Source organism: Tigriopus californicus, chromosome 3 (assembly GCF_007210705.1).
Source record: "Tigriopus californicus strain San Diego chromosome 3, Tcal_SD_v2.1, whole genome shotgun sequence".
Classification (NCBI taxonomy): domain Eukaryota; kingdom Metazoa; phylum Arthropoda; class Copepoda; order Harpacticoida; family Harpacticidae; genus Tigriopus; species Tigriopus californicus.
In genome coordinates, this window is record NC_081442.1 from 3,782,494 (window position 1) to 3,792,897 (window position 10,404).

A 10,404-nucleotide genomic window follows, 5' to 3' on the forward strand; every position below is an offset into this window, starting at 1 on the left:
TCATGCTCCTTCTTCCTTCAACATAAACGACGTTACGGGATAGAAGGAATCTAGAAGCCTTAAGAATAGTAGAGATTGCCAGGCTGCCCATCTAGGCCTCCCATACATGGATATAGCGCTACAGTTGCCTGGCTCCCAGGGCTGCTAGCTAGAACTTGACTGGCGTTATCACTGCCGTCAACGGCAGCGAAACCGTGCTTAACGTCGATAATGTCCAAAAATCTCTATCAACATGATTACCAGGAACAGGCAACAGGCATGGCGGGCAAGTGAGCACGGCAAAGGCAAGTAGGTACGGAGCAATTTTCCCAGTTTGATTATTTTCCCACTGATTCTCAGTACAAGGAGTTGCGAACTAGCAGGCGCAAGGAACGGTGCTTTGAAACAGGAGATCCAGAGACCGACACTTCATATCTTACAAACTCGAATCCTTCTGTGTGTGCGAATTGATCAACATGGGCGAGACCGAAGCCATCCCCGAGATTGAGCTCATCATCAAAGCCTCCTTGATCGATGGCAAACGAAAGGGAGCGTGTATTTTCTGCCATGAGTACTTCATGGATTTGTACCTCTTGGCCGAACTCAAGACCATCTCCTTGAAGATCACCACGGTGGACATGAAAAGGCCACCCCCAGACTTCCGAAGTAACTTCGAGGCCACGCAACCTCCGATTCTCATTGACAATGGCCAAGCCATCCTCGAGAATGAAAAAATTGAGCGATACATCATGAAGTCCATTCCCGGGGGCCACAACTTGTTTGTGCCAGACTCCGAGGTGTCCAAGAAGATTGAGAACCTCTACAACCGATTCAAAGTGGCTTTGGTAAAGAAAGATGACGCTAGCCGGAACCGAATCACGTCGATCCTGGCCGCCATTGACGAAGAACTGGCCAAGAAAGGCACCCGATTCCTCACCGGAGACACGTTATGTTGCTTTGACACGGAACTCATGCCCAAACTTCAGCACATCAGGGTGGCTGGAAAGTTCTTCTTGGATTATGAGATCCCTGGACACCTCACCCACTTGTGGAAGTATATCAAAGAAATGTACGAACTGGATGCATTCAAGCAGAGCTGTCCAGCGGATCAGGACATCATTCACACGTACAAGATGCAACAACAGCAAGCTGGGTTCATTAAAATGAAGAGTCACGAAGAGCTCGAATCCCCCACAACAACCCTGAGTGTTCCTCAAAAGTAGCCAATTCCTCGCAAAGCACCTCAACAACACTTTCCCAAAACGCCAAGCTCAGCCATTTTGTTCAACAGCTTAGCTTGAATTTGATTTCCATTTCTCTCTCTGTGCTCCTTTTCCAACAGATGACGACGATATCGCGGCAAAGCCAAATTTTTGCTCGATAGGCATCTTTTGATGGCGGAAAAAAAACAAAGTTTAGAGAGTACAGTAACATGTGTATTTTAACCTGATTTTTTGAAATTGGGATGGTGCAATATATCGAAATTAATCCTTACCGCTTAGTCCTCCATTTATTGTGTTCGACAATCTATATCATTGTTAAATATGATCATTTTGCAACCTACACTTTGGCCAGTGGTCAATTGACAAAGCTGACAGGTCTACTGTCCTCTTGAGTGCCAACCATTTTAGCCACATTTGAATATCTGTTGTGGACTTGGTTTTATTCGTGTCCCTCAGGTCAGTCATATGTGGTATAGGTACAAACTCGCCTCATTTGAATCGGCATGACGTGAACCCAAAAACGTGAATTCCAATAACACTAACACAATTTGTAAAGACATTTCATGTACTGTACACGTATACAGTGAAAAGCATTGGGTGAATAGTTTTTATCTTTGTGAGTGTCGGTCAATTTCTTCACTCCTTTTGCGAGGGAATCAACGAGCAATGAATTTGCGATGAATATTGAGTGACACTATCGATGTCAGAAACGTGGAATGTAATACAACAATGATAAGGTTATTGAGTGGCCTTAGCCTATCATTTTTAGAACAAATGAATCCGTATCAAGGAATTTCAGTTGGGCTCACGTTGGATAAATTTTTTTGTTGCTCAAGTACATTTAGTATTGAGAATGCCCACTGAATAACGATCTGACCGAAATTTGATCACCCTCAAGGCAGGGATAATCCAACCTTAGTGTATCCTACTTGGACTGACAGAGTACGTTTCTGTGGTAATAACTATTGTATGAGTAGTTTGCATCACAATTACCATCATTCAAGGTCCTTTGATTTGATCATATTATCACCTTTTATCTTGAAGATACGAATCCATAAATACTAATACACGAAGTTCGTCGTCTTTGTCCGCTTTAAAACATTCATGAATGGAATTCGTATTCGTGATATTCGTTTGTTTTCTGTATCAAGCTCAAATGCAATCTGGAAAATTTAGTCTTGCAAATATTCGTTTCTATTAACAACTATTTCATCGGTACGCAAGAGTCACTCAGTTTGTTCTATGAAATCTTATTGGAGGATGCTTCACAATCGGTTTTGTCAGAAAAAATAACAGCCTGGAAAATTGCTGAAAATGTCGAATTGTACGTGTAAAGTAAAATTGAGGAAATACAACCACAATTCTAGATTGCTTTACAGCCTTCGAACAGCCTTGGCTTTTATCTGTATTTCTTAACCAGTCACAAAAATCAATGCTATATAAGTATCATAATGGCACGCTCATGAAATTTTCTTTTGGCATCAACACGTCTAAAGACTCGAAGGTCAACCTGAGGCTCAGCTCGATTTGCCAACATTTGCCTTTATTTGAAAGAAAAAATCAATGACAACTCCAATGGAAACTCTTTTTTGCTTCTTTCATTATAAACCCATCTAAACCTAGAGGACGAAGAAAAAACGGAAAGGCTTTAAATCCCTCATTTGAAAAAATAAGTATTTGATATCATTAATTTGTCGATTACCTAATACGTAATCAACCACAAGATTTCAACGTTATCTTTATACCTCAAAAAATTTGCCTTTTTGGCCGAAATATAGATTTTTTATAAAGTTGGGAAAAAAATGAAAAAAAGTTGTTACCTTATTCAAAAGGTAGTTTCTGGCTCTTCTAGCCTCTTTGCTGCATATTTTATTTTGGTTACAAAATGGTAGGCAGTCACGTTTTTAATTGATACAGATGTTATGGTAAACAATTGATTCTCTTCTGTAGCCTAGTGTTACTGCTGAGGGCTCTTTTGTTCTCAAAATGGTTTTGGTTTTTGGTTGGATCAAACCCATCATGACATGATGGGAGGTTGAGCTCAAGTGCAGCTCCCTTTTTTTGCTTATTTTCCCAAACAGAAGGCAAGGCAGGGAGTTGAATTTGATATTCAAATTCATTGAAAGACCAATATAAAGTTTACGAATTAACAATTAGACGAATCATAATCTTATATTTGAATAGTTCTGGAAACGAAATTCCTAGTAGCGGTTAGTAAAGTCCGTGAAAACCATGAGATAAAATTGATAAGAACTTCTGAATGCTGCACCGTAAAACTTTTAAAAGTTCCTAAAAAGGAAGAACAAATTAAGAAGGAAACAGGTAAGAACCCAAAGAGCAAAACGGCTAAGTGTTCTAAAACGTGAAAAAAGTAAGAAGCAAGAAGAAAAAGAGTCAAAAGTGAAAAATTGATGTTTTCAAAATATAAAAATCGACGAAATTTACCTTTCATTTTGATAGTACTGGGGATTGCATTTCCTGTAGCGGTTAGAAAAGCCCGTGAAAAGCCAAACCATAATGCATGTTTTGTGAAACATTTTGATAACTAGTGCATCTTAGTAGCACGTTGCCAGGAAGTAATCGTTATTCAAGTACCCTCTTCTCTGATTTGGTAGTATTTCATGTTGGCCAACTAGCTTGTAGACGTAGACTTGGTAACGCTCTCTGAATGTGCGGGAAACAATCAGATTTAGAATCTTGTTTAGCGATCTAATAGGTATGTGAGTCCTCCGTCCTCCGTCCTCAACCATTACGCCATTATGTCTACAATGAGGGAGTACCACGTGGTTTCGTGAACGCATATTTTGAAATGCGACCGGGGCCTAGTCGCGCTTTGGGCGAGTACCACTTGGTAGTCCCTCATTGGTCCTGGGGCCTTAGTTTTTCCCACTCCTACAGACCAGAAGTGGGACCGAGGTGCCATTTCTGAGCTATCCAAAAAAGCTCCTATTGTTTTTCCTTCCTTTTCTTGGCCCCTTCTTTTCTTCATATTTCGAACTTGTAAAAAATCCTTCGAATATTTACATTCATTTTCTATTCTTCCAACTCACGTTAATGTGTTGCAGCTTAGCCTTTGTAACATTAACATTACAACTATCAATGTACACTATCTACCTCTAGCCCACGTCCTTGTGAAAACTAGCTACTGCTTACCCAGTACCTGAAGAATGAGGTGTACATGAAACAGACAATGTATTAATCTGCAAACCCTGTCATTATTAGCTTACAATATCTTATCATGATCAAAATATTCCTGAAAGTAGATCGATCAATTTTAATCATCTTTGAAAGACAAGCATATTGTCAAACTGACAAAAGACAAGAATACCATAGATGGGTAAGACAGACTTTTAATTTCAAAGAAAATCCCATTTCAGGCAATATTTTTGGGCATCAAGAAATTAAATGGGTTTATCTTTTTAAAAAGTCTCAAGGGATAGTTTCAGGCAAGTTGCAAACGCCCAGAAGAGGTTGGGTGGAGAAGTGAAAATGAGGAGATGGGCTGGGTCCATGCGTAAAATGGTTAACGAGAGTCCAAATTCTAAAACTTTTTAGCCCAATCCAGCCTGATTTTTTTGCCGACTCAGCTCACCTCGTATTGAGCACCCTTCAACATATCCCGGCCAATTCCGACAAGTTTTCGCCCGGTACACATTTAGCGTTAACTGAATCCATACGTGGAGCTAATGATAGGTTGATGGCTCAAGGTCACAAGCTTTGGGTACAGTTCCTAGTGCTGGAGCGAGTCCGGCAAAAGTCGATCTTGTACGAGTCCTTTGACTTGTTTACTTTTTGTCAGACTCACCGAGTCCGGACTCAAGTCCGGCAAAATACCCGAGTCCGACCGAGGATTTTTTTGACGAGTCTGGACTCGATCCAGCACTATTAGTTCCTACAAAAACGGGAGGAAATGTTGCATAGTGATTAGAGCAGGGTCACATTATGAGAGAGGGTGCTGGCTTGATTCTCTCGAAGCGAAGATTTATTTTGTAATATTGAAAGCCAATGAAATTTGCCGGGCATTTGAGCTAAGATAAAACTGGGTCATTTTAGAGTTTAACCTCATGAAAACAGTAAACTCCCATATGAATCAGTAGTGGGTAAATACATCATTTGCTAATTTTGATTTAAAGATCAATTAATTGTTTCCTAATTTTCATCAAAAAGTCTTATGAACAACATTGGTACAATTTTTTTGAGGACATCCTTACCGCTACTGGGAATGGGATCCGCAGCAGTTCAAGAAGAAAGGCAATCTTGTACTTAACTTTATGCAATATCTGATCCATCAACGAATTAGAGTAGGTAGATGTGGCTCGCCCTTGAATGTATGGTTGGTCAAAAAATTTGGTCAAAAACTTGAAAAGGCTTTTATGATAGAAATCTGCGAAACCTGTGATGGAAATGAGCCTCGAAAAATGATCCAAATCACCAAGAGATGTGATTTGTTGATATCCCACCGGAGGTCATTTTCGCCTTGAATCAAACCTAGTTGTTTGTGTGCCTAGAATGTAGCTAGCGATTGTGGCTCTATGGTCAAAGCCTTCCGTCTTAAGAAATGCAATTATTTTGTCTTGTGCGATGCTTCCTTCGGAATGTTGTAGTATTGTTTTCACTAAACCTAGTATGACTATTTTTTCTTGTTGCATGCGACATGCGAAGACACTCTTTCCTGATCCTAAGCGCCATGTTTCATTTGATGCAATTCTGTTCTTTTCAGGTCTCATCTATCCACCAGCTTTGGGGTAGAATCTTTCAAGCATGATCAAGATCAGAGGGAAGATGTCAGCAATGAGCAACCCACCCAATCGGAATCCCCAAGAGAAAACTCTCACCCTTCAAGATCAACCTTAGTACGCAAGGAATCAACCCGCCTACAATCTTTCCTCAAGAGCTTCAAACTGAATCCCAGCGAGCAGAGGCATCCTTCAGGGAAGAATGATTCAGGAAGGGAACTTTCGAGTCTGAGGACTTCCAAAAAGCCCCGAAATCCTGCCCAAAGAAGTCACAGCTTCAATGGCCCCGCCGGAGAATTCCGAGGCGACGATGCAGGGCACAACAAGGATATTCAATTGGCTCCCATGCCAAGCGATCACAAACCGAGGGCCCCGATTCACACCATCGCCAATAATTCATCCACTTACTATCATATAGAATTGAAAAAGCCTACGGTTCGACATGGGCAAGATGATAATGATGATATTGGCGAGGAGAAGATTGAAAATACGGAAGAATACGAAAGACGAAGACAAGGAGGAGGAGGAGGAAGAGGAGAGCGAGGGGAGGTGAAGGCCTCAAGAACAGGGATCGAGTTTCACCCGGGGAAGTCTGTTGTTGATGGTGATTTCTCGATTTCGTCGCCATTGCTACATGAATCGCTCAATCACTCGGCTGTGGATTACAAATCAACCAAGAATTCTTCGTCAGTTTCGGCTTCCCAATCTCAATCCTCCTCAGTTTCAAGCGCGGCAGTTGCAAGCCGAGCGAGCAAGACTTTTTCGCCACCGCCCTACACTGGCTCTTTAGGTGATGATTTCGCTCCAGATCTAAGCCATCCATCAAATCTGGAAAGAACCAAAAGTCGGGAGAGTTTTCCAACACATTACAAGAAAGATTCGCAGATCCAGTCGATTTCAAACTTGAGGGTGACCAGAGACAACGGTTATCCTTCGCCTCCTTTGTACGCTGGAGGTTTGTACCTCAACCCAAATCATCCTGGTCCTTTGAGCCAAAGTGTGGCCAATGTTCCATCCTTGTTCCATGGCAATCAAGATATTCACAACGTGTCCTTCCAAGGGCCAGTTCCACCGGGGAATCGGCGACTAACCAAAACGAGCTCTTTTTGTCACGGCATGAATTCGAACCCTGGAGAGAACGGGCTCCTTGACCAAGCCCGCCAAAACTATCGATATCAAACTTTGAGGAAAGTGGATGAAACCAGCTCCAGTCCAACTCGGAGATGTCCCAATGTACCCGCGATTGGATACCGACGACCCTTGGTCCGACGGAGTGCTTCCACTGTGTCGGATGCATATTTCTCGTCTCCATTTCAGCGTGGGAATGAACTTCCAATCACAAATGGGTAAGGAAATTGATAGCATGAATCGGTGAACGGATTTCGTTCTCCTTGAAGCACAAGCCTCGAATTCAATTAAATACCGTCAAAGTAGAGAAAAGGAGCCTCGTAATTGTTTTGGTGATTCGAAATTAACTTCCTTTATTGTTTCGCAAGATTAGAGTGCCTTTCACAGAGATAGAAAAAAGCACTAAGATTTATGTCCAAGCTCCCAGGTTGTTCATGGCAAAGGGCCAAGAAACGGCACGGAATTGATTTTGCCATTAATATTGAATGACCGCGTCTCTTTGAGAACTGGACGAAAAATGCAACCCATTAGACGAAGCTGCTGTGATATGAATGAGTTGGAATTCAATGGACAACACAGAGGGATGGATGGAAACCTGTACCGCCGGCGGATCTTTACTGGTATGCATGAGGGCCAATTACCCTCAATAGTTCCAGAGGAGGGGGTTGACTTTTGGGAGGATTCCAAGAACTTTCATTTCCTTGTGAATCGATTCAACAAACTGAGAAGGCATCGTGCTTCACACCCCGTTTCCACGCTACGATGAAGTTCATGGGCTTCGTGTACTGTAGATAAATACTGAAGATACTGAGGATATGTTGGCAACCAACATATCTAACAAGTGGGTCGCAGAGTCAAGGGTCTCACCCATTCTGCTGTGAGATCCTTGCAGGTCTGGGAGGCCATTTTATAATGATTTTTCCCATGCACAATTATACTTGCAGTTCAAGCCTTCTCTGCATAATGGTGGCCACCTCCAGAGTAATTCGCAAGCAAGAATACAAAGCTTGCAGGTTGATGTCTCTTTTTATCTCAAAATTGTTCATTAGATATTGTTTTGAAGGCTTTTTTGCACTAAACTGTTTTGTGAATAGTTAGTCTTGAGAAGTTGCTGTTGTCAATTGTTTTCGCAACCTACCACTCCAATCTAGCGTTCAGGGTCGTTCCCCATAATAGTTCGTTACCGTCAACCTCATGGTTACACTTGTAAAATTGGGTCCATGGGGTCCTCTTGATAGAAGTAGCAACTTTTATGTGCCCAACCGAACGGTTCTTATTCCGTAGAGGATTTTTTATCCGTCACCCCCCCCTCTCAGAACGAGTCGTGACGAGCACAATCAAGAAATAGCAATGAATCGTGAATTTTTGAGCTTTGCGCAATTGCCATGATCTTTTTTTGGAGCACTGAGACGTTGTAGTGCGAGACGATCTGCATTTCATGAGAAGTGAATATTATTAATCCTCTCTGAATAACACATAACCAGGCACGCCAGGGTTCCCGTAATAATGTCAGGTGATCAAGCACGACCATCTTGGGGAGGAACTCGAGTTCAGCAAGCGAAATGGATCATTTCTCTAAAAATGCAGGAGCAAGACTTGATGAAAAAAAACTCAATCGCACTTACTTTATCATATGTTGCCGATGAAGACAGTTCCAAAAGAAATTTACTCAGGAGCCTTCCTTGCGTTCAATGTGATGAAGTCAGCTTAAGAAGTGTACCTATAGTACAAAAGATGGTTCTCAGGGCTGTCTTCATTCAATTGCTTGGACGCAGATCTCGAGTTGTTATTGTTCTGACAAGCACATTTGTAATGTTTATTCTTGGATGCATTCTCCTGGGCACTTGGTAGGCATTGACGAAGATTTCTAAGATTGACAATTGACAAATTGTGATCAATACAACGGACCAATCTCCGAGAGCGATCCGCTGCCCTCGAACCAAATTGAGTAGATTGTTGGTATCTCCCAATCGAAGTATTGAGAATGCAAAGCAAGGTCAAAACTCTCGGATATTAGAAGTGGGGTGATTTCAGATATCGATATGAAACAACGACGAAAACTTAGATTGCCTAGACACCCTTCAAGTTACAAAGAGTTATCTTGCCGGAAACACGCCTTGTTTAGTATTGGTTTTGAGCGAGTGAATTAACAAAGATTGAATTCGACTGGCCCTCGAACCGTTTGGTCAAGGTTAGATGATGTCGTATGGAAATTGTGATTTGTATGTGAATTAGATTTGAGTTTTGATTGTTTGTTACGGAGTCAGATGGCAGCTCTCTCGCTCGTTCTACCATCTGATGATAGGTGTTCTATTTGAGGGATATTCCCGCTCCGTTATCTCAGACTTCATTAATTCTTACTTCATCCTCGGGAATGACCGCATGTTCGCCCATTTAAGCTGTTAATGCTGCAACTCATGTTGTAAAACTCAGATTTGAGTTTGTGTTTTGATTCGTAATAGACATAGAGACAGAAACCAAAAGTTTCGGCCAAAAGTGGGCTTAACCCAAACGCCTTGAATGCCTTTCAATCAGAAATGCCAACAGAAGTGACGAATGTTTGAGTGCTGACTCCTTTGGTGACTCTTAACAAGGTAAATGGTATCTTGAAGTTTTTTCTTAACAAAGTATTTCTAGCTCACAAAAATCATTAATGTTATTTTTTAAAAGAATGTTCAGTATTTTGAAATGACCGTTCCTTTAAGATCATGCTGGTGTAAATAGACATTAAAAAAAAATCTTCGCTTCAGCCCTAATTACGATTTATTAGTACCCACCCTTTAAGAAGAAACATTTAACTATTATGGCTCTACCGTAAGCCTGCATCAAGTTTGACACTTAAAAAGGACTTACTGATTAGTAAGCTAATGTTTCGCGAAATAGTACCATTCAAACCATTTACCAATTTTCAAGCAAATTCCGCAAAACCCTTCATCGGCCGAGAGACCTGATTCATTCAAATTGATTATTCATTCAATCAATCTCACATAAAGCTTTTAGCCGTTTTAGGATTCGAACATTAAGGATACAATACCAAATTGAATCAACCCATTATGCTTCCGGGCCAAGTTGACGAGGCGTTTTGGGATCTGACCAATTCTTACGATCATTTCGAGACATTGTTGGCACTTAACCTCTTGTGACTCACGGTCATATCAAGATGCAACAAGAACGGATCGAGCTCCTCGATGCAGAAGACGACGGTAAATCAAGTATTGGCTTACTCGTCAAGATCTTGCACGTAATTGGTCTGCCATCGGATATCCGTAGACGGTAGTTGACACATTGGTTCCACAGAAAAGCCCCATTGCCTACAAACCGGCGTTGAATCGCTCTGT

General features: G+C 41.5%; 2 protein-coding genes across 2 annotated transcripts in view; both read left to right on the forward strand.

The window, feature by feature from the left end:
- Positions 1–10,404, forward strand: part of LOC131878477 (uncharacterized) — a gene marked incomplete in the record, with an annotated part of 91,075 nt that overhangs the window by 23,592 nt on the left and 57,079 nt on the right. The window contains 1 exon segment of the mRNA XM_059224457.1: positions 5,923–7,284. Coding sequence (XP_059080440.1) covers positions 5,923–7,284 — 1,362 coding nt within the window.
- On the forward strand, positions 245–1,473 carry LOC131878479 (chloride intracellular channel Clic-like). Its single transcript, XM_059224460.1, has one exon. It carries the CDS (start codon positions 456–458, stop codon positions 1,200–1,202), a length of 747 nt encoding a protein of 248 aa, XP_059080443.1. The 5' UTR covers positions 245–455; the 3' UTR covers positions 1,203–1,473.